Source organism: Trichosporon asahii, assembly GCF_000293215.1.
Source record: "Trichosporon asahii var. asahii CBS 2479 unplaced genomic scaffold scaffold00070, whole genome shotgun sequence".
In the NCBI taxonomy this organism is placed as follows: domain Eukaryota; kingdom Fungi; phylum Basidiomycota; class Tremellomycetes; order Trichosporonales; family Trichosporonaceae; genus Trichosporon; species Trichosporon asahii.
The window spans coordinates 936,803-959,314 of NW_014040855.1; the positions used below are offsets into that span (position 1 = coordinate 936,803).

General features: G+C 61.5%; 7 protein-coding genes across 7 annotated transcripts; 4 read left to right on the forward strand and 3 right to left on the reverse strand.

Annotated features, from left to right (window-relative positions):
- Nucleotides 1–1,671: 1,671 nt before the first annotated feature.
- On the reverse strand, nt 1,672–3,321 carry A1Q1_04162 (uncharacterized protein; the record flags this gene model as incomplete). The annotated part of the gene is made up of 1 exon (XM_014322539.1): nt 1,672–3,321. The coding sequence occupies one exon, from the start codon at nt 3,319–3,321 to the stop codon at nt 1,672–1,674; it is 1,650 nt and encodes a 549-aa protein (XP_014178014.1).
- Nucleotides 3,322–3,416: 95 nt separating this feature from the next.
- A1Q1_04163 (uncharacterized protein) lies at nt 3,417–4,301 on the forward strand (the record flags this gene model as incomplete). The annotated part of the gene is made up of 1 exon (XM_014322540.1): nt 3,417–4,301. One exon carries the CDS (start codon nt 3,417–3,419, stop codon nt 4,299–4,301), a length of 885 nt encoding a protein of 294 aa, XP_014178015.1.
- Nucleotides 4,302–6,159: 1,858 nt separating this feature from the next.
- Nucleotides 6,160–8,024, reverse strand: A1Q1_04164 (uncharacterized protein; the record flags this gene model as incomplete). Its single annotated transcript, XM_014322541.1, has 6 exons — nt 6,160–6,189; nt 6,228–6,726; nt 6,811–7,349; nt 7,442–7,461; nt 7,570–7,887; nt 7,958–8,024. 6 exons carry the CDS (start codon nt 8,022–8,024, stop codon nt 6,160–6,162), a joined length of 1,473 nt encoding a protein of 490 aa, XP_014178016.1.
- Nucleotides 8,025–8,501: 477 nt separating this feature from the next.
- On the forward strand, nt 8,502–10,210 carry A1Q1_04165 (uncharacterized protein; the record flags this gene model as incomplete). Its single annotated transcript, XM_014322542.1, has 3 exons — nt 8,502–8,777; nt 8,824–9,579; nt 9,779–10,210. 3 exons carry the CDS (start codon nt 8,502–8,504, stop codon nt 10,208–10,210), a joined length of 1,464 nt encoding a protein of 487 aa, XP_014178017.1.
- A 650-nt stretch (nt 10,211–10,860) lies between these two features.
- Nucleotides 10,861–13,773, forward strand: A1Q1_04166 (cyclin dependent kinase C; the record flags this gene model as incomplete). The annotated part of the gene is made up of 1 exon (XM_014322543.1): nt 10,861–13,773. One exon carries the CDS (start codon nt 10,861–10,863, stop codon nt 13,771–13,773), a length of 2,913 nt encoding a protein of 970 aa, XP_014178018.1.
- A 2,294-nt stretch (nt 13,774–16,067) lies between these two features.
- A1Q1_04167 (uncharacterized protein) lies at nt 16,068–17,480 on the forward strand (the record flags this gene model as incomplete). The annotated part of the gene is made up of 1 exon (XM_014322544.1): nt 16,068–17,480. The coding sequence occupies one exon, from the start codon at nt 16,068–16,070 to the stop codon at nt 17,478–17,480; it is 1,413 nt and encodes a 470-aa protein (XP_014178019.1).
- Nucleotides 17,481–18,951: 1,471 nt separating this feature from the next.
- On the reverse strand, nt 18,952–21,387 carry A1Q1_04168 (amino acid/metabolite permease; the record flags this gene model as incomplete). Its single annotated transcript, XM_014322545.1, has 5 exons — nt 18,952–20,152; nt 20,190–20,413; nt 20,471–20,662; nt 20,721–20,774; nt 20,920–21,387. The coding sequence occupies 5 exons, from the start codon at nt 21,385–21,387 to the stop codon at nt 18,952–18,954; spliced, it is 2,139 nt and encodes a 712-aa protein (XP_014178020.1).
- Nucleotides 21,388–22,512: the final 1,125 nt, after the last annotated feature.

A 22,512-nucleotide genomic window follows, 5' to 3' on the forward strand; every position in this document is an offset into this window, starting at 1 on the left:
ATCTCTCGTCTTTCAATTACTCGTAGAGCACCTTGTGGCAGATGTGTCCGGGGAGTGTCCCAGATCGCAGTGTCCGGAGTCAGTATGTTCCATGTGAAGGTAGTCCGCACTAACTCGGCTCCGCCAACCACGGGAATCGGACATTACCCAGCCCCTCATTGCTTCACAGGCGGAAGAGAGGGGAGGCACCGGGTGACCATTGTTGCTCATGCTCACGCTCACGTGCGGTAGATTCGTCCCTAATGGAGTCAGGTCCGTCAGGTCCGAGCAATTGAACTCTAACCGGCGGGCAAGGGGGACACGGGCATTCCAACAAAGTGTTGGACGTAAGCACGGCAGAGCAGAGGATTATCCTCGCCCGTCGGTCATCATCTCTCTGTGTCCAAGGCCCGAGTCCGGTGTCATAAACGTGTTTGCTATTAGAAGGGGGGGACGGTGGGTTCTAATGAGCGGCTCGCGGCGGGCAGGAGGTTACCTGTGTCGAAAGCAAAGGTTGATCCGCCTGCGGAGAGGGAAAGGGAGGAGGGAGGAGGGAACGGAGACGCCGCGGCGTCCCTCCGTTCACGCCGAGAATCTACCGACTGGTCTTCTACCGGGCCGGCGAGTCCGGTGAGTCCGGCGAGTACGAGCCCTGGTGCGTTTCTACTTGCGCGCCGTTCTCCCCTTCGCTTCTACACGCAGGTTACAGCTCCACGAGTCCCCGCATGCCCGCACTCTGACACAGTGGTTCAGCCAACGGTAGACGGTGACGATGCAGAAGCATAGACTTTGCCAGAGCTAGTTGCGTCACCCATATTGGTTCGATATGCGTTCTGGTCATAATTAACTCGCTCCACAGATCTGTCTTTTGCCGTCGTGCCGCTGTGCCGTCGTGCCGGTTCCAGAATAGTGCTTCATCCTCTCCCTCCTTCCCCCTCATTCATCATACCTGTGCAACGGCGTGGCTCTCGGATAGTATCCAGTGATGCAGCACAGAGTAGGACATAGTCCGAGGACGGACCTCGTCTCCGCTCCCTCTTTGCACACTCGTCTATCTCGCCAGCCCTCGCCTGCTCCCCCTGCAGAACTGGATGCTGACTGGCCAAACACATCTGATAAGCACTTGTTTCTCCGTCCCTCCGTTCCATCCGTTCCCTCTTGTGAACTTCCCGTTCGGGCTCGGACTCAATTCCGTCCTGCACGCCGCGCCGGGCACGCCGAGGACTGCGCTGAATGCGCTATGCGCTGGAAGCGCAGAAGCTCGGCCAATCGTACCCCGAAGCACGAGGCCGGAGTGACCCCATTTGGGCTGCCAAGAGGTTCATTCCTCGCCCTGGGGTAGGTCGATCCAGGGATGGATTGACCCTTTCGTAAACGTCAGAAAGTAAAGGGGTGGCACACGACGCCGCTTACACATTCTACCCACTACTGCACCCTCTCTGTCCTTCTTTGGCCGAATAGAGCAACTACCGCGCCTGACGGCGCAGCTGGACGCAGCAATCAGCACGTAGCGGCGCTGACGTCGTTCTGTAATATGACAAAATGCAATCATACTGTTACCTACTGAATACAAAGTGCAATATCAAAACACGATAACAACTTTTTTGCTGTGCGCGCTGGGGTCGCGCTCTAGGGATGGGAGTGGACAAGGGGCAAGGGGGGTGCAAGAGTTAACCAAAAAAGAAGAGTTGCCTACGGCTCGTAGACGGGCAGGAAGCGGTGGCCGTTGACTGTCAGTGTGGCCTGAGTCGGGTCCCGCTGCGGCTCGCCGTCGCCTGCATCGCTGCCGTCGTCCGAGGCCGGAGGGGCTGTGGCCTCGTACAGGTCGCCGTCGTCATCATCGTTCGCCAGCGGCGGCGCACTCGGCGCAGGCGAGTCGGGCTCGAGCCCGAGGCCGAGCGGGGGCGCAGATGGCGTGAGACTGTAGTCGTGCTCGACGGCTGGCGTTGATGGCAACGTTAAGAGGGCGGACGACTCGGTGCGGCTCGGCGCGTCGCTGAACGTTCGCAGCGAGCGGAGGAGAACACGCGTAGGAGGCGCAGGCATGTCGGTCGTGGCGGCTGGCGTTTGCGGTGCTGTCGCCGTCTCCGCCGCCTCCTCGATGCCCTCGAGCCGCTCGAAGCCCGCCTCGTCTACCTCGAACACTGGCGCAGAGGGACCCGCACCGTCGGCATCCTCGACGCGCATGACTGGAGGCGCGGACGCTCCAAGGCGCATCCGCTCCAGCGCACCCTTGTCGTCGGTCGCGACGTGCATCCGCGTCTCGTCGTCGTCCTCTGGTGGCGGGATGATCGGAGCCTTGGCGTCGGCGCGTTGCGCAACGGCTTGAGCCTCCTCGGCGTCCGGCGTCGTCGGCGCGGGGTAGAAGCCAGCTGACCTCTTCTCCGGTGCGAGCGGACCATACACTTGCGGAGGACGCAGACCGCGCGAAGATCCGGCACCGCGAGAGGGACCAGCTTCCACGCTGCGAACAGATGCGGGGCGGTACGCTGGCGGCATGTTCGATGGCGGCGTAGAGCTCTGAGCGACTTCAGGGGACGACTGCGTCGGCTCGCTGCTGCCCTGCGACGGGTCATTGTTGGACGACATGGATGGCGAGTTTGGCGTGCATTCTGACACGATCCCTTCGGATGCACCGGATACGCCCTGATCGCTGGTGTTTGGCGTCGGAGAGTTGGACGGGTGGATCGACAGGCGGCTGTGATGGGTCGATCGTGAGGACGAGCGAGTCGAGGTCGTCCGCTCGGTTGCGGTCGTCGCGAGAGACACAACAGAGCCGTTCTGGTTCAGCACAATGGCCGTCGACATGCCCGTCGGGGAAGTGGCAGGCTTCAACTCGTCGCCAGGCGTCGGCTTCCGTCTACGCATTCCACCGCGCCATACCCGGACCTTGGTTCGGACGATGGCTGTTGGGCGGTGGTGCTTGGCCTTTCCGCGATGCTTAATCTCGTAGGCAGTCTCCACCTCCTTCAGCTTCTTCTGGAAGGCCACTTCAGCGTCCTCGCCTCCAACCTTCAGGTCGTCTTCCGTCAGGCCCGCGGCCGCCAGCGCCTTGCGCCGCATTCGGGCCGTATGCCTTCTCTTGCGTCGGGTGTGCACTCGTCGTTGGATCGCAAAGATGATGAGGCCGGTCACGATGAGGATGGCGAGGATGACACTCGCAGCGACGATGAGCGGTGTACGATAGAACTCGGAACGGTCGACCCTCGACTCTCCCCATCCCTTCGGCAGGGAGGAAACAACCGAGTACTTGTCGGCCGGTCTCGGTGATCCCGTCGTTTGCGCCCTCGCAATCATGTCGTTCGCATCGGCATCGGCGGCACGGCGCTCGTTCGTGATCATGTCGTTCGAGTGGGCGGCTGGTTCTTGATGCTCCTGAGGTTGTCAGCATTGTTTCTGAGAGTGGGTCCTTACCATGACCACTCCGTAGATCCACCATGGCCGTGGGTCATGATACCATCGTCCGTCAGAGGACTGGGTCACGACATATGGTAATGCTTCAGCGGAAAGCGTCGCGAAGAGTTGCCGAGGGGAGGAGGCTCGGCTCTTCAAACAGGGAAACGGACTCGATTTTTCGTCGTTGCAAGGTCTGTGTCTTGGTCGGGACGGTTGTTGGAGTATCCGTGGGGGCGGTGGTAATGGAGGATTGTATTGTTCGTGTGGGGGGAGGAGAAGAAGTGTCGGTTGCTGCTGTCAATGTCGTACTTCTACTTGGTAGCGGTACGGGGCCGGCAGCAGCGAGGGGTGCGGTCGCGAGCGATAGCGCGAGCGCGGTGGTGAGGGGGCGCATCAAGGACCATGGTCGCGAAGAACTGTCACGCTGTTTTCGCAACCGCCGTCTTGACGTTGCCGCCACTGGTGTAGAATTTGAAGTTGATGAGGCGAGAAGGTCGTCATCGTCGCTGTCGGTGCCAGAGAACGACGCGCGGGCCGACCTGGATGCTCGCCGTCTTGAAGAGGATGAGGATGATGATGATCGATATGTTGATGAAGGGCGGGGCGCGACACAGTCATCACAAGCGCAGGGGGGTGTTGAGGGTCCGGCGTCGACGGCTTCGTCGCCAAAGTCGAGGATGGGTCCCCCAATGTTCCAACGCCATGGTGATGATGTCGATTGTCGCGGTGGCCCCGGGTGGCCGTCCGAAGCGGATCTTCGACGTTTCATCGCATATGTATGGTGGAAACGGTTGGATGTGTCGAACTCGACGGGAAGAGTGGGCGAGCGAGGCGCGCAGGTGGAAGGGTCCTGCGCGCGCAACGTGCTCGGGTTATGCTGCTGGACTCAAAACAGGCTAGGCGAAAAGGACAGGACGGGGTGGTGAGCAAACGCGCGGTCTGAATGCAAACTAGACTCCAGACTGCTTGTGTGCTCTTCCAAATCGACCTAGCTCCGGTTCAGAGACGGGCGACGAGTGGACGGGACTGGATTCAGTAACGTAGCCGGTACAGCGCGGGCTGGATGGGCGAAAGACGTGCCGGACGTGGGAGGGGGCGTCGAGAGGAGGGGAGGGGGACGCGTGTGGAAACGATGAACACTGCCGGAGCGGTGGGGACGGAAAGCGGTGTGGGTGTGCGCCGGTCACGAGTGAACGGGACGGCGGGTGGAAGAGCCAAGTCGGTGAATGTCGGTGTGCCGTGAGGAAGGGGGCGGCGACTTGGGAGAGTCGAGGAACGGAAAGAAGCCAGGGCCGAGCTGAGGGCGTCGGGGTGTGCGTTGTCGGCGCGGGTGCTGGCGAGAGAGTGGCGGGGACGGAGGTTGGGGTAAGGATGTGAGAAAAGATGGGGTGAGTAGTGTTGTTGAGGAGGAGATGGGATGGCGATGGAGGATGGTGGGTGAGTAGCGAGTGAGTGCAGAGCGAGCGCAGTGGGTAGAGCTAGCTCTGGAGGGCAGTGTATGTTGGATGGGCGGCCGACGGCGTCGGGGAAGGGAAGGGGGGGGGACAAGGCTATACAGGCTAATGGGCGGTATAAGCTCCGGTCGGGTGAGAGGGTGCGGGGGGATAAGGCGCGATTAGGACCGTGGGTGTGAGCGTGAAATCCGCGAATACGGATTTTGAAAATGGGTAAGCAAAGTAGTGTGAGTGAGCCAGACTTGTCAGAGAGGCAGGAGCAGATGACTTGAACCCAGTGTGGCCCAGGGCCCAAGGCGTCAGGGAAGCGAGGGACCAAGGCCAGGAGGGCTATACTTGGGGGAGGGCGTAAGGTCCGAGTCCAGGGTCAGGGAGGCGCAAGCGTCGGCGACCTCGCCCTACCGCCATGCAAGCGCTCTAATTCAGGGTCTATTTCGGGCTGGGGCCAAAGCCTTAACCGCAACGCAGACGGTGCGTGAGCATCCCTGCCTCATCCAAGGCGCCCGACAAGGGGCAGAGAGGCGCGCCAGATCAGGGCACCCACGAGGCAGCAATCCTCTCTTTGGTCCCGTTCTTTGCTGCTTATTTTTAGCCAGCCAGCCAGTACCAAGCCGTCCTCAGTCTTGGGCCCGGGTGCTGTTGTCGAAAATCCCTCATGCCCTCATCCCCTTCCATACACACAGATACCATTACGCATTAGCAAGCGGGGCCTCGTTCTATTCTCGACAACTCCATACACTTAAACTTCGACGCTAATCAGCGCAGCCCCGTCTTTCCATGCCGCACTCCGATGGCATGACGGCTCGCCGAGCGTACCGAGCGTATAATAATAGCGCCGCTCCATGACGGCTCAGCCTATGAGAACCCGGTGCTCGTTGGACAAGCCGCCCGATGCCGCAATCCGCGATGCTGGATCGGACTCTGATGTGCGCATGTGTCTGTTCCTTGCTCGCACACTCGCATGTTCGCTGAATTCGCTATCGGCCGGGTCTGGACAAGGGACGAACAACAAAAGTAACCCGCGCTGGAGAATACACTTCCGCACGCCCGCTCGGTCGCTTGTTCGCTCAGTCTAGCAGATGTCGGCATGGTTCTATTATTGCCAACTCGCGCGTAGCTGACTGCCGCGGGTAGACGGACACTTGGGAATAGCGGAAGTCGGACCGTGACTAACCTTTGCGTCCTGACGACAGAGTACCCTGCGATATTACCCCACTCTACTGTGCTGATATCAAGAAATCTGACTGCATCTGCATCTCTTCTGATTGTCTGATTGTTCCTGGGGAACAGCAACGGATATACACTCCGCCAAAGGAAGCAAGGGCCGAGCTTAAGGCTTGGCGTGGTCCCAGATGTTCTCCTGTAACCGTCAGTTCTGACCCCAACATCAGACTTTACCTTGAGGTACTTGCGGTAGAACTTGCCCTTGGCTGCCTCCGTGATCTCCTTGACGGCGTTGTCAGAGAGGGGCTTCTGCTTCGTGAACGCCTCGAGCTGCTCGCGCTGACGGTCGAGGTTGCGTGTCGTGCTGGGCGTTAATGACCGAGTTCGAAGCGAGCGAAGCGAGAAGCGAACGTGCCGACAACGAAAGGACAAAGGAGGGATCTGGGTCTGGTGCCAGAAATAAACCTTTCGCTCCACCGCCCTCACGGCGTCGACGCCACGATCTATTTCTTGTCGAGAACTGAACGCAACTGAAAGGCTAGACTGCGGCGCAGGCTCATCGGCGCCAGGCAACGCAGATGGCGCCAGAAGGTCTCCAGATATAGAAGAACATCTAGCACACCGTCGTGCGCCCGATTCCGTGACAGGAGCCAGATAAAGAACACGGAACACCGACCCTCTCCGGGCCTCCGAAGTAACGATGACGCCAGATGGCGCAGTTATCTTCAGCCAACTTGAGCCAGCCCAAGCCAGCCCAGGTCAGCCCTAGCCAGCCCAACCCATATCCAGCAGTGAAGGAAGACCAAGACCAACTCACGTAACAACAGTTCCGCCGCCATACTGCGCGGCCCACTGGAGCAGGACCTGGGCGGGGGTCTTGAACTCGTCAATCGCAACCTTCTCCACGGCGGCGTCGACGGGCCCGCCGGCCGCGCTGTGCAGCGTCGCCAGGGGCGCGTAGGCCTGCACCTTGATCTGGTGCTTGTCCATGAGGGAGCGGAGACGCTTCATCAGCGGCTCGTGCGCGACGTAGGGGTGGTACTCGAGCTGATTTGTCAGTGTTCTGCGAAGCGAAGCGAAGCGAGCAAGCGAGCGTGGCATGCCCAGTCCAATCGGCCAGTTGAGCTCTGCACGCGTAGCTGCCCGAAGAGCAGGCGGATGGCTCAGTCCATACTTCCACAACAGGTGCCCGCTGCCAGCCTCAGTACCCACCTGGTTGACGGCCGGAGGAATCTCCCACTTGTCCTGGATAGCCTGCAGGTCCTCCTCGCGGAAGTTGGAGACGCCGATCGACTTGGCAAGCCCGTCTTTCTTGATCTGCTCCATCACCTTCCACTGGTCGATGAGCGAGTTTTTCTTCGAGACCTGGGGTCAGTCTTTCTTCTCCGTTGTGCGCTCTCCGAGATCGCCACTCCATCTCGTGGTGACGGCCGGAGAGGGTGACTCACGACAGGGAAGTGGATCAGGTCTGTTGTCAGTGTTGCGCTCAACTGATAGCAGATCGTCAGACCATCTGATCTGCCGCCTGGCTACCTGGCCGCTTGGCCGCCTGACGGCGACCGCGGCCCTAACTCACACAGGTCAAGCTGCTTCACGCCAAGCTCCTGGAGCATGCCCTCGAGCACACGGCGGGGCTCGTTGACATCGTCCGAGTCTCCGCTCTTGCCCCACTTGTTCGTGAGGTAGATTTTCTTCCCGTCCGCGGCCTGCTTGATCGCCTGGCCGATGTACTTTGTGTTCTCATAGACCTGGGCGCCGTCGAGCGAGTTGAAGCCGACCGAGATCGCAGAGATAACCTGGTCCTTGCAGTCCTTGTTGTACAGGACGGTGCCGGTTCCTTGTCTGTCAGTTGTGCGTCTCGGAGCCGGAGCCACGGGCTGTGAGACATGGCGCACTGCCGCGCAGCAGCCTGCTCGTGTGGCATGGTTGTCTGCACGCTTCTGCCACACTCGTCTCGCACTCACCAAAGGCGACGACGGGGATGCTGTTGCCGTCGTTCAGCTTGATGAGGGGGACCTGGTCGTTCGACATTGTGGTGAGATTTGCCCAAGTTCAAGAAATGCGGGGTAGTGTAAGAGGTGTTCCCAGTAGTCTGTCCTTGTTCCTTTTGAACTGTCGCCGAGAGTGAGTTGAGCCGAGTGCCTTTGCGTTTTCTCAGTGTACCTCGATTCCTTGTTCGGACGACAATCGTCATAAAGCACCTCACGTTCTGGCAAGTTCATCGTGCTTGCTCGGTGGGCCGTTCGGTGGGCACACAACCGGCACCCGGCGGAACCTCGTAGACAGCCGTGGCGACGGAAAGTGGAGGTCCCAGGATCCAGGCACCGGCCTGGCAAGCCATGACGCAAATCGTCTCGGCGACGTCCATCGAAACCGGGTTGCTCAGAGAAATCACAGGCGAACACACGGAGAGAAGATATCGGCACGCGTATCTCACCCTCTCCGCTCTCCGCTGCTTGTCTCACAACTCCACATTGCTCCGAACAAGGTCATCAACAATCAGCCACCATGAGCATGACCATGCGAGCCGCCTCTTTGCGGTTGGCGATGCGCTCCGCACCCCGCATGCGCCCCGCCGCAACTCTCGTTCGCCCGACAGCTCTTGGAAGTCGACCCCAGACGGCCGTGCCGTCATCGCTGCTCCTCCGCCAGGCTGCTGCGAACTATGCCACTGACGCAAAGTCAGGACAGTCTGGACAACAACAGGCGCCGCCGCAGGCCCCTCCGCCTCCGAGTCAGGGTGACGGGAAGAAGTTTGGCATGAAGAACTCGACCCTGTTCACAGTGCTGATCGGCGTTGGCCTGCTGATGACGATCTACGGAGTGTAAGCTTGCAAGCGGCGGAGCATTAGCTGACAGCAGACTTGAGTGGTGGTACGCTCTCCAGATCTGGCCGCAGTCAGTCCGTGACCCGCTGAAGAAGGCCCTCAAGGCGCGCAACAAGGGCGACTACGAGAGCTCGAACCAGTACTTCAACGAGGCGCTGCAGGCGTGCTATGCGCTGTACCCCGGCGACCTGGACCCCGACCCGCTCCTCAAGGTGTCGGGCATCTACATTACGCAGGCTGCCATGCTCGAGGAGGCTGGCTACCCCCTCCGCGCCTACGTGCAGCTGTACAAGGCTCTACGTCTGTTCGGCCCGCGGCCGCTCGCTGCCGTTCCCCCGCCCACGGGAGGATGGGCTGGCAACCACGCCCTGTCTCCGGCCGAGATCCATCGCGCGATCGGCCTGTCGCAGAAGCTCGGCTCCCTCGCTGCCGGTTTCGGCGCCATGAAGAACCCGCCCGCCTATCCCTCCCAGGCGACGAAGGAGGTCGACGAAGCGATCGGCGCCCCCACCGACTCAGACAAAGAGGCCGACGCGGTCCGCAAGCCTGAGGACTGGAACAAGGCTGCCGAGCACTTCCTTTCTGGCGCGCTGGCATCTATGCTCCGCATCGGTCTTGGCGAGACGGCGGCTTATGACGGAGACCGTGGCGAGGCGATTGAGCAGAAGGGCCAGTTCACCGCCAAGCGTCCCGTCGTCGCTGGCCGCGACGTCAAGCTGCCTCACGACGAGTCGGAGGAGATCCAGTATGGCGGCAAGGTGACAAGCGCGGTCTGGCTATCACTATGGAGACGCTTGCTGAGGTCTATGCCCGCGACAGCAGGTACGACCTCGCCGGACAGCTGCTGCTGCAGACACTGTCCATCCTGATTCCGCCCGACGGACAGCACTCCTCCTCGGACCTCTGTCAGGCTGCCCAAGTGAGTTCTCCTCATGCTACTCAAACTGACCTTGCCAGGTCATGACGAACATCTCGGCTTACGCCACCGAGCCCCGTGCCACGGATCCCGCCGGCAAGCAGAAGCAGGTGGACATCTCCAAGTCCTGGTCTCAGCGCGCGCTCAAGGTCGTCGACGACGTCAAGCAGAAGGAGGGCTGGAAGGACGGCGCCCCACGCGACGACACGCAGGCCTTGTGTGCCCGCGCCAAGAGCGTTGCGCAGTACAACCTCGGCATGCTTGCCGAGATGATGGACGACGCCGACACGGCGTCAACGTACTTTGCCGACGCGGCCGAGACGGCCCGCATGATCGGCTTCAACGAGGGACACCGCCAGGCGCGCCGCGCGCACCGCCGCGTCAAGGACTTGCTCCTGCCCCCGCCTGATGTCGACGATGTGGTTGTCGACTCGGGCCTGCCGCCCAGCGACGCCGAGGTCATGAGCGCCTAAGTCAGAAGTGTCGGCGTACTATAGAAGGAAATGCAACCCTGTAATCTCTGAGGCACGTTTTGATGCTGCACAGGCGGAGTGACCCGCATGGGTGCATTGCGCGGAAGCTGCGCCACTCGAAGTTTTCTCATCTCGCATTATGCACCAACACAAAAGGCCAGATCGACAAGCTTGCCATGCACACCGCAGACAATCGCAGGCTGGCAGGCGACTAGCGGCACAGCCTAACACCGCTGGTATCTCCATGACTAGTGCGCTGTAATGCGCGATTAGGTTCCTGAGCCGAACTCAAATTCACTTTGCCGCCGCTCGCCGCCGTCATTCTTGCTTTGCTTGTCGCTTTGCTTTCGCGGTACCACCTTTCGCCTGCGGTTGACATTTCGACCATCACCCTGTCTCAAGCGTTCCCTTTGTCCTTCTTCTCTTTTCTTTCTATCCGCTCGCCTTGTTACTCCCCCGTCTTGTCCATATCTAGACCGGATTCCGTCAGCCGGCTCCCGCAAGCGCTTCCCGTCGACCTACTCCCAAGCTGTTGACACTGGTCTCTCCAAAGGTGCCGCCCCTCGACGAGTAGGCTTTGACCGGCTGGCTGCGGCACGACTTGAGAATTCCCGGCACCTTCCTTACGCTCCAGTCCGTCGACGCCGAGGATGTTTCCGCCGCCTGGGACGAACGGCTTGCCGCCCAAGCCGGGCACGCACTCCTCGCCCGTTAAGAACGACCTCGCCAGCCGCCTGTCCTCCGCGCCCGGAGCGGGGCAGAATGCCGCCGGCGGCCTCAACATCCGGGGTCATGCTGACAAGGCGCCACGGCCAGCTGAATCCAGCTCGGCGCCGCGTGAAGAGCTCCACATCCGCAGCTCTGCCAGTCGGGATCAGGCGCCGAGGGATGCCCATCCACCCGATCACCATCGGCAACCGAGGGAGCCGCCACGGGACTCGAGGGACAGAGAACCGCGAGACGCTCGCGATCAGCGGGGAGAGCCCCATCGCCGGGACCACGACCGCAGAGACCCTCCTCCGCGCCCGCTAGACCCAGCTCGGGACCGCGACCGTAACGGACACAGGTCGCCGCGGGCTTATGACCGAAGGGACGACAGGAGGGATGACCGCAGAGACGATCGGAGAGACGACCGCGAGCGCGAGCACCGCAGGGCGTCCCCGTCGAAGGAACGTCACCCCGCCGACCGGTACGACTCGTACGGCGGCGACAGAGGGCGGTACGACAGGTATCCTCCCCGTGATCGCTACGATGACCGCTACGACGACCACCGAAGAGATCCGCGCGATTACCGAGACTCGCGGGACGACCGCCGAGGAGGATACCGGGACGACCGACGGTACGACCGCCGCGACGACCACCGCAGGCACGATCACCGCCGCTCGTCGCCTTCGAAGCGCGAGGACGGAGAGGTGCACGAGGATGGCGAGATCTTAGAGCCTGCAGTCAAGGCTGATAAGCCGTCTTCCCCGACAGGAGAGGCTAAGCGACGGAGATCGAGATCCCCTGTGAAGCACGCGCACCTGCCGCCTCGCCCGGCGACCCCACCGCTCCCACCGCCTCGCCACGGCACGAGCAAGGAAGCGTCGCATTCGCATAGGCCTCCTACTCCGCCACCCAAGGAGTCTGCTTCGCACACTCGTCCTCCTACTCCTCCGACAAAGGACAAAAACGGTCGCCCGCCGACACCGCCGCCTCCGCCTCCGCCTCCCGGTGCCCCTCCCCCACCACCGAGCGACACCCCAAGTGGGACGCCGGACGCCCCGCCGCCGACGAAGAAGGCATACGCGCCGCGCCCTCACGCCCCGAACCGAAACTTGAACGAGTCGACGTCTACCCCACGGGCTCTTACCCCTCAGCCGTCCCGTGAGCCACCATCACTCAAGCACTTCAAAATGCGGTCGACGGAGGAGGAGCAGGACGTGTACGCGCGCAAGTTCCGCGGCGTCACAACACTCGCGTCCTACGATATCGGTCTGAAGCTCGGTGAAGGCACATTCGGAGTCGTGACCAAGGCGACGGACAGGACGACTGGACGAAAGGTCGCGCTGAAGAAGCTGATCACGCACAACCCCCGCGACGGCGTCAGCGTCACGACTGTGCGCGAAATCAAGATCCTGAAGGAGCTGCGACACCCGAATGTTGTGCCGATCCTGGACATGGTTGTGCAGCGTAAGAAGGACAAGACGCAGCTCATGCCCGGCGAGCCGATGTGCCGTGGCGAGGTCTTCATGGTGTTCCCCTACATGGACCACGATCTGTGTGGTCTGCTGCTAAACAAGGACTTCCGCATGACGCACTCTGTCGCGAAGCTTCTTCTCCGCCAGATCCTGCAAGGTCTTGCATACATGCACGGCAACAACATCATCCACCGTGATCTGAAGACGGCCAACATTCTCGTCGGCAAGGACGGCAGCGTCATGATCGCCGACTTTGGACTTGCCCGAACGCTCGGCACAGAGCCCCTCCCGAAGCACTCGAAGCACGAGTATACCAACATGGTCGTTACACGATGGTACCGCGCCCCCGAGCTGCTGTTAGGCGACGTGCACTATGGACCCGCGATCGACCTGTGGTCCATGGGTTGCATCCTTGGCGAGATGTATCTGCGCGAGCCGATCTTCCCCGGCGACTCGGACCGTGACCAGCTTCTCAAGATCTTTGCCCGCGTCGAGCCACCAAATCAGCGCGTCTGGCCCGGCTGGGACAAGTTACCTGGTTTCCCGGACGCGAAGAACCACCCCTGGGACAAGACACACAAGGAGACAAACTTGCTCAGCCTCGCGCGCAAGTGGCAGATGGACCGGGCCGGCGCGGACCTGATGGTGAAGCTGCTCACGCTCGACCCTTCCAAGCGCCCGACGGCGAACGATGCCCTCGACCACGTCTGGTTCTGGAGCGAGCCCCTGCCAGCCAAGCTCGGCAACATCCCCGTCGTCGAGTCAAGTCACGAAATGACGACCCGCGAGCGCGCTCCCGCCAACCGGGGCCGGCCGCAGAACCCCGCCTGGGTCCAGCCGCCGCCGCAAGCGCACGCCCGTCCCCAGCACGGCCGACACGGATACCAGGGCCAGCACCCCCGACCGCAGTACATGCACCAGCAGCAGCAGCCGCAACACCGCCCACCGCCAGGCTACATGCCGCCAGCGGTGCCAGCGATGGCGATGGGCCACGCGGGCCCGGGCTTCAACAACAACATGGGCGGTCCGCACGGTCCAAACCACGGAGGCAACCACCCAAACAGCTACGGCCGCGGTCCCCCAATGGGCGGCCAGGGCCATGGCCCACCGGGAGGTCACCAGGGCGGCGGGCGGGGACCTCCGCCTCCGTTCAAGCTCGCCGGCACCCGAACACGGGGCGTGTCCCGGCCCCAGCGTTCAGGTTGGCGGGGGGCAGGCAGCCCGGGGGAGCGCCGAGTTTTGGCGGCGCTGGTGGCCCGCATAAGAGGCAGAGCCAGGGCGAGCCCCGCGGCAGAGACAAACGGCCGCGCACGGACGGGTCGTTGCCGTACTAGCGCGAGCAGCGCGAGCGATAGCGATCGCAGCGTGAGTGCCATGGCATGACCGGCGCTGTATCGTGGATAGCACAGTGTGCACGTGAGCGGCCTCGCAGTGGTGGCAGCGAGTGAGCGAACGGTGATCGAGCGCAGTAGTAACGCTCGTGTGCGTCAGCCGTAGCGCAAAGCACCCAGCGAGCGCGACGCGTCACGTCCCGAGAAGAAGCAGCATTCCAAGCCCCCATCCAACCTCATTTCTCTAGCATAGTGTCGTAGATGTATATGTGAGCATGCCGCACTTTGGATGAGCACATGCACATCGCTCTGATCATCAAGTCGGTAGCTAGGAACGGATCGGATCGCTGTGGATCAACTGTCTGTGCGGACGGAACGCAGGATCGTCGCGCGTCGCTGGCTGCGCGGCAGCGGCAGCGCTTGTGCCGTTTGGTGGCATTGGTGGCTGTGGCTCAAGCGAGAGGCGAGACTAGGGAGCGGGAACACGTGGAATGTTTCATTAACGCTTCAAGCCTCTTCTCCCCATGCCAGCCCGCTGGCAGCTGTGTTTGTGCCCGTAGTTGTGCGACACGAAGTGAGCCACTCCCTTGACGCAGAGCGGATAGAGAGGTGCCGAAGGGGTCACCGCGAAACCGGAAGACTGGTGCATCCAGCGCTTCCTCTGCTGTCTCTGCTGTCTCTGCTGCCAGTTGGCGAGGGAGCGGGCATAAAGGGGCAACAGTAAGGGCACAGCAGGGGTGGAGCTAAGGGGGGCGTTGTCTGCAGATGGGTGGAAGGGGGCACGAGAGCAGAGCAAAGTGACTGATGCTAGCACCGGCGCCAAATGAACAGGGCTGAAGGGGGCGACAGGAACCCTGTGTTGTCGTGATCGACCAGAGACCAGAGGGGCCATTACACAGTCCACTAGGCCATTAGGGCATGGGTGAAAGAAAGTTTTTCGAGGCTATGAAAAATTTGTATCAGATCCTAATGACCAAGTAGTTGGGCGCAGACAAAGGCCGAGGAGAGAATGTTTGGGTTCTGCGCCCTGTTCCAGGGACAGTGCCGGGCATGCCAGGGTTGCAGAGCAGGGCCAGAAAGGGGCCATGTTTTGATGCTCCCCTCGCTAGCTCGCTGTTCTTCGCCTGGTTCTGCCGTCCCCTGCTGCTTGCTGCATTGGCTGACTGCGATGCATCCGAAGGGATCTCCTGGGCTGACCACAGCGCCAACTGAACGCCTGCTCCATCAGCTGCGCCCCCAGCTGGGCTGCTTGGCTGAAGGGGGGGGGGCTGACCCCTCGAGCCCTCAACGAGGGTCACTCACCCGTATTTGCGTCGTGCACATCACCACAATCTCGTCTCCACCTCTTCTCCCAGTCACCTTCCTCCAACTCTCATTCCTTCTGCTTTGCTTTGAATCTTCGACGGATCCGACGCAGACGCAACGCTGTTGTTGTGTTTTTAAGCTCAGCCCAACCCCAGTCCCTCCGCGCGACGTCTACGCAGCCAACTCTTTAACTCTGCCGAACCGAACCCGGTCCCCGGTACCCCGAATCGCAGACCCACCTGAACGAAAGGTCACACGGCCTCGCATTTTGGTTGGCATTTGCACTCGCGCATTCATTTCTCCGCCGCTCCATACCCCCCCCCCTTCTTCTCACTGCCCTTCGCCGATCACCCTCCTCGCACCCACAAACCATGGCTGCGGTCCCCCCTCGTAAGTGCTTTCCTTAGAGTGTCCAGTCCGCAGTCGTAGCAGTCTCTTTAGCACCACACTCCACACACTATCCACAGCACACACATACACCACAACCTAGTCTCCAGCGAAGAGGACCCCCCACGAGCCCACGCACACCCACGCACACACACACCCAACTTTAGCTCTTAGCTCCGCAGACGCGTCTGCGTTCCCCGAACCGAAGCCGAGTTCTGCCACCGAAAAGAGGTGGTCGCCAGGCGAGACAGAGTTTGAGACTTGACTCTTGTCCTTCGTTCCAGAAATCCAGACCGCGTCTATCTCGAGCAGAGCTGTCGTTCCTCGTACTCTCTTTCCCCCGATCATCCTTCCTCGACTGCTCGGCCGTCCCTCAGTCCCTCTTATCGGCATCGTCTCCCACGCTTGAACTGTCGTTGTGCCTTTCCAGCAACTCGACTTTTCGCCAACCCCGCTCTCTGACCCTCCTTATCTCATCCCATTCTTTCCAGAGACGCTCGTTTCTCCCCATTCCTTGACGGCCGAGTCGGGGATCTCGATCTAGAACACAGCCTCTTCTTTTTCCGAACAACAGTTCCTTCTTTCCCCCTCTCCGACGCTAGACTGCAGACTTTAGACACTCTTTCACGACCCCGCACGTTCACGTCGCTGACCATGGCCTCCAACGAACACTCCCTCCCCCTTGGCAATGACCCCTCTTCTCCTACCTCCTCTGCCAATGCGACCCCGGATCCTCCGACATCATCTGCAGCCGACACTGGCTCCGAGCCCTCCCAGGTAACCCCGTCCTCGAACGGGGGCGGTGGTGGCGGTGAGCCGTCGCCTTCGCGCACGATGCCGAGCCCGCAGCCCTCTTCTGATCCCGCGGGACCTACGACGTCCCAGGGCGGCGGTGGTCAGCCCTCTCCTTCCCCCTCGCAGCCCGAGCCCTCGCCTAGCAGCAACCCCGGCGGCGGTGGTGGCCAGCAGTCCTCGTCCGGCGGCGAGTCGACCCCCTCGGCTCAGCCTTCTTCCGACAACGGAGGCGGCGGTGAGACCTCGTCCAACAACGGCGGCGGTGGTGTTGGCCAGACCTCGTCGCAGGACAATGGCGGTGGTGGTAACCAGTCGCCGTCACCTACGCCTTCCGACAACGGCGGTGGCCAGCCGCAGCCCTCGTCGTCCAACGGTGGTGACAACAACGGTGGTGGCCAGCAGTCGAGCACCGATGGTGGTAACAACGGTCAGTCGTCGTCGGAGAACAACAACGGTGGCGGTGGTGCCCAGACGTCGTCCGAGGGCGGTCAGTCTTCCGGTAACGCCGGATCTGGCTCGGCTACGCCGTCGACCTCGCACTCTGTCGCCGTCGTGACCGAGAGCCAGGTTGTGACCAATGCGCAGGGCGGCTCGTCTGTCATTTACAAGACTGTCACGAACACGCAGGCTGTCCCAACCCTTGCTGGCCAGAACAAGAGCCACAAGAGCAGCAACACGGGCAAGATTGTCGGTGGTGTCGTCGGTGGTGTTGGTGGTGCGCTCGTTCTCGCTGCGCTTCTGGGCTTCCTCTTCTGGCGCCGCAGGAAGAGGCACGAGGTCGCGTTTGACGACAAGATGTTTGACCCTCACCACTCGACGCGTCACTCGCAGGCCGACCCGCTCGACATGGCCGGCGACCTCTCTCCCGGTCCCGCCTCGACCGAGGCGCCGACGATCGAGCCGTACCCCTTTGACCAGCAGACCATGACGACCGCTGCTGGCGCGGGCGTTGGCGCCGGAACCGCCGCTGCGCTGTCGCAGGACCACTCGCACTACAACTACGAGCCGAGCCAGCACGACTACAACTACGCCGACGACGGGTACAACCCGAACCACTACGGCGCGACGTACACGACGCAGCCGACGATGCAGATGCCGGACGCGCAGCACTACTTCCCGAACCAGGGCTACTCGGACTACTCTGGCTACGGCCCCATGGGCACTGGTGCCGCTGCCGGAGCCGGCGTTGGCAATGCAATCTCGCACGACGACTACGCCTCTGCCACGCCCGCAGCCCAGGCCAAGGCGCGCGAGCGGGTGCCGCCCCGATGAGCCCGGACTCCCGCCCCGCGAGCCGCACGTCCAGCCGCCCCCTGAGCAGCGTCTACGAGGACGCGCTCATGTCGCAGGACGGGCACCGCCGCACGCCCGGGCCGGGCATGATGTCCTCGAACCAGTCGTGGGGCCACGGCAACGAATTCGAGGACGCCCCGGAACACCTCCAGAATGAGATCCCCCCGAACTACCACTCGATCCCGAGCTCGAGGCCGTAGCGTGGTCTCGACAGGGTCGGCCGCCAGGCCGACCGCCGTCACGTCGACCGTAGCTACAGCCATGGAGACGTGAAGGCGAATGACCGTAACGGCCCTGCAGGCGAGGACAAGGGCGACCCCTTCAGCGACAGCGACCCGTTCGCCAAGGCCGACCCCAAGTCCACGAGCCGCAGCACCATCTCGACCCTCCCCGCCCTCCCAGCTATTGGGGAGCTGGGCCTCTAATTCTCTCTCTCTCGCAAACACTCCACCTCCACCTCCAACCTCTTGCACGCGCGCACATTTACCGTATTTACCTAGGTAGCTTGTATTGATATGACTTCTTTTCTTGGCCACGAGGGAGCACGAGGGAGTGGAGCGAGCGAGGGCGAGGCAGTAGGAGGCAGTCTAAGCTGTCGCGGTGAATCCAAGAGCAAACGTGACAAGGAGATAAGGGGAGAGGACGAGGACCTGTGAGTTGGAGGCGAGAGGCGTGGGGACCTCTCGCGGGGGACAGAAGCGCGTGGCTCACTCGACTCACTCAGTGAGCGATGTGAGGCAGGGACGCGGTGAGCGGTGAGTGGCAGAAGGTACTGTAAGTTGGCAGTCGAGGCGTGAGTAGGCGTGAGTGGGCGTGAGTGGGCGTGAGTTGACTGGAGTGCGGCCTGCTGTCAGTCCTGAGGAAAGATACAGAGTTCAACAGCAAGCAAAACGATGGTCACTTTGACCGGCTCACGTCTCCTCCCGAAGAATGGGAAGAGCGCACGGATCCCAGATCTGGCCCATAGACTCGGGGCCTCGGGGGCTGTGGCATTGTCTCCTCCTCCTCCATGATCCTCGAGATCTCTCCGTGGTGCCCGTGGTGCCCGTGGTGCCCACTGGCCCTATTCGAGCAGCGCAGGGGACATAGGATACTAGCGTATCACTTGGCTCACTCTGTCCGACAACGCTCGCTGCGCTCGCTCATTTGCGTCGTTTAGCGTCGTTAGATGTGTAGGTGTGTGTGTCTTATACATTTCAGAAGATAAATGTGGTACAACAAGAATAGAAACCCCCACTATACTCCCAATCTCCCCGGGTCGTGCGAACACATGAGCCCGGGAGGGATCTACCAAAACTGCCCAAACTACACTGCCCTAACTGCCCAAATCCAAACTTGCCCAAACCAAAACTCCCAAACTAAAACTACCGAACACCTCAGAGATCCCAGATGAGGGGGAGACGTCAAAAGATACGACAACCAAAAAGATAAAATGAGTGGTGATTTGAAACTAGACCCGCGAGTCCGTGTGTCCCGGGGCCAGGGACGAGTCAAACTGTTCCCACTCGCCCGGGGACGTCATCGTGTCCACCGTCTCGGCGGGCGCTACGCCGACACTGAGACTCGCCGCGCCGCCCTCCGAATAAGCCAGGTCGGGCATGGTAGCGACGGGGATTGGGCCTGTCCAATCCTTTTCCGATCCCGAGCCTGTCCCTGGGGACTCGCCCTCTCCGTCGTCGCCGTCGCCGTCGCCGTCCACTTTCCGCCCGTGCCCCGTCGACGCCTGCAGTGTACTGTCGAGGTCGAGCTCGACGCCCGTCTCCCACTTGGTCAGTGCGCGAATGGGGCCGGAGTAGTGCTTCCGCCCATACAGGCGCCAGGTGAGGAAACTTATGAGCAGCGTGCCGGCAATGATGACGGGGGACCAGGAGATGTTGTACGCCCTCACTGGGTTTGTGCCCGGGAATGTCTGGACGACGATGATGGTGACGCAGAAGAGCACCGCGACGCACGCCACGGGACGCGACCACTTGCGCAGCGACCAGGAGGTTCTCCCTTCTTGCTCCAGATCGATCTTCGACATGAGGTACAGCGCCACGGGGATCAGATAGCCTAGGATGGACAGAGACGACGCGCCCGTCGTCACGAGCGAGAGCACGAGCCCCGGCTTGTTGAACAGGATCAGCACCGAGCACGCACCCCACAGCGCGACGACGAGCCAGTGCGCGACCACGGGCTGCTTTTGCTTGTTCGTGTACTTGATCGCGTCGGAAAAGGGTAACGCGTTGTCGCGCGCGACGGCGAACGTGAACCGCGACGCGGCCTGTAATTGCGCCTGCACTTGCAGGCAGAGCACGATGATGAGGATGATGCAGATGGCGAGCGCGCCAGAAAAGTTGATGGCTTTGATCAGAATGTGGCCCACGGGGAACGTCTGCAGCGTGATGTACTCGGCGTCCTCGGGCTTGACGGAGAGAAGCAAAAGGATGATGGAGATGTATGTGAGCACGTAGGTTGCTGCGATCGCCGCCGTCATGGCTTTCGGCACGTTGCGCGAGGGATTCTGCGTCTCCTCCGACATGTGCGCCGAGGCGTCCGCGCCGGTCGCGATTGTCGTGTACTGCCACCCGAGCAGATATACGTAGCCGCGCATGCTCCATCCCGTCGTGTTCGTAAAGTGAGTAGAGATCGGTTGAGAAGTGGAAAAGTCACTGCGGTGAGCTCGTACCGATGACAACGCTAGCTTACCGATGAGCCACACCCGTCGACGCCAGCGCGATGCACAGCGCAAGCCAGGTGCCCATGACAAACACGCCCGCGACAATCCAGTACTTGTGGCTGTTTGCCCAGGCGCGGCTTCCTATCGTTCCGACAACGGCGACAATGGCGAGGTAGAACAGAAACTGCTGATACGTCTCGAGGTTGTAGTGCTCGTTCTTGAGCCCCATCGTTCCCTTAATGACGTTTGTGCTCTGCCAAGTGATGAATACAAGCTGCTGTCAGCTATCGAAACGGAGGGGTTAGCTTACATTACCAGTGTGTCCACCCAGGACAATGGCCGTCATGGCCCACCCCCAGTACCGCTCCCCTCCTACGCCTGCTCGAGCCAGCTTCCACGACCACGAAGTCATGGCTCCCGCGACGGGGTACGCCGACGCCAGCTCCGACATGACCAGGACAAGCGCCATGGACAAGATGCCCGAGATCGGCCAAGCAACTAGCTGCCCCGGTGTCAGCCTCAAATCTGATTCTTGCCCAGTTTTAGCCGCGGTTACTCACGATCATCATGGGACCACCGTACCGGTACGCGCCGGGGACGGCAAAGATGGTGCCCTAAAGGGGGAGTTAGCACAGCTCTCTCACTTTTTTCTGTAGATCGGCTGTAAGAGCCCGATGGTCGGGTGTCACGGGATCTGGAGCCACCCGTCACGATCTGCCGTTGCCGTCGTTGCCGTTTCCAAGCCCCACCAGTACTCACCTGGAGACACCCGATGCTGATCCACGAGATGAAGAAGCTGGACCAGAACGTGTAGTCGCGGCCGAGGACGGGGTCGTAGCCCAGCTGCTGGAGACGGAGGGCGTCGCGGTTGTACTCGACCTTGGGGCGGCGGAAGCGCGCGACAAAGCGCTTCGAGTGCGTATCTGACGCGCGTGTCCGTGAAGCCTCGAGGGGGATGAAGGCGGCAGCATCGACGTCTCCCGGGTTGCCCGCCGGACAGTCTGCGACTTGCGGTGGCGCAGGGACCGGACGCGTCGATTGGGGGATGTAGTCGTGGCTCGCGGTCGAGGACAATGTGTAAGGGTACGACGAGACCGTGTTATCCGTGCGCTGCCCGATGAACCGAGACTGGCCGGCGGGGTACAGCCCGTCGTCCTCGTCCATGGGACCGTAGCTGTTGATAGTTCCTGGAATCGTCTCCTCGGCGAACAGCTGCGAGTCAGCCATTGTGTTGTACGGCGTTGGCGCGCCGCGGATAAAGTTGGTGTCAATGTCGGACCGCAGATGGCGGCTCGAGCTTGCGCTCGCCGACGACAGGGTGCTCGAGCCGCCCAGATCGGTGAGCTCGGCCGAGGTCGTCGTCTCGGCGAACGTTATCCGCGTCTGTGTCGGGGACTTTGAAGACTCGCCCTTCTTCTTGAGGACGGGGGAGAGCGGGGCGGTGGAGGGACAGGGGGAGAGGGAGGAGCCTTCGCTGATTGTCGGCGGCGGCGCGCTTGGTTGTTGCTGAGTGGGTGTGATGCGTGGGGGGTTGTTTGTGCCCCTCCGTAGAAGATTCATTGCTGAGGCTCCGAAGCCTCGCCGGGCGCGCGGGCCACTGAGGCCCTGCCCGTGCGCCGGCGAGGGCGGAGACGGGGTCGACATTGCTGCCGGGAAGGGAGGGTGGGTGTTGTAATCAAATGGTGCTGGATGTCAAAGAGCGGCGTGTGCTATGTCGGCATGATATGGAGTCGAGGGGGGAAGAAGAGGGGGTCGAAGGAGGTGTCGAGAGAGTGTGTGAGAGCCAAGAAAGGATGGAGTGAAGAGCAAGAGCCTTGTCGGAGTCTCAAGACAGTCTTGGCATGGACGGTGGATGCGGGGTGGCGATCGACGGCTGCGGGTGTGCTGGCGGCGGAAGTGTCGAGTGTCGAGGGAGGGGCGTGGAAGAGTGCGCTGATAGGAGTGTGCGAAAGTCAAGTCTGTCGTCGGATGAGATGACGAAAGGTGTGTGTAAGAGGTGTAGTAGAGGTGAATGCGAGGAGAGTAGACGGACAGTGTCTGGCGGAATGACTATGACTTTGGGAGGCGGTGACGAGGAATGAGTCGTCGGGCGACAGCACCCAAGGAGAGGGACGAGGGACACGGGCAGTTGAGAGCTGCAGCAGTGGCCATGTTCCGTTGAGAGAGCCCAAGCCCGGGCTATGCGGGCTATGCGGGCTATGCGGGCTACAATGGCCTACGGTGGCCTACGGTGGCCTGGCCACTCTTCAGTCAGATCGCGCCCTCAGGGTCAATGCACCAAACCCAGACGGCGATAGACAAAGCATTATCAGGGTCCGGTCCTCTCTCCGTCTTCTGAGCCCTGGGCCCTTT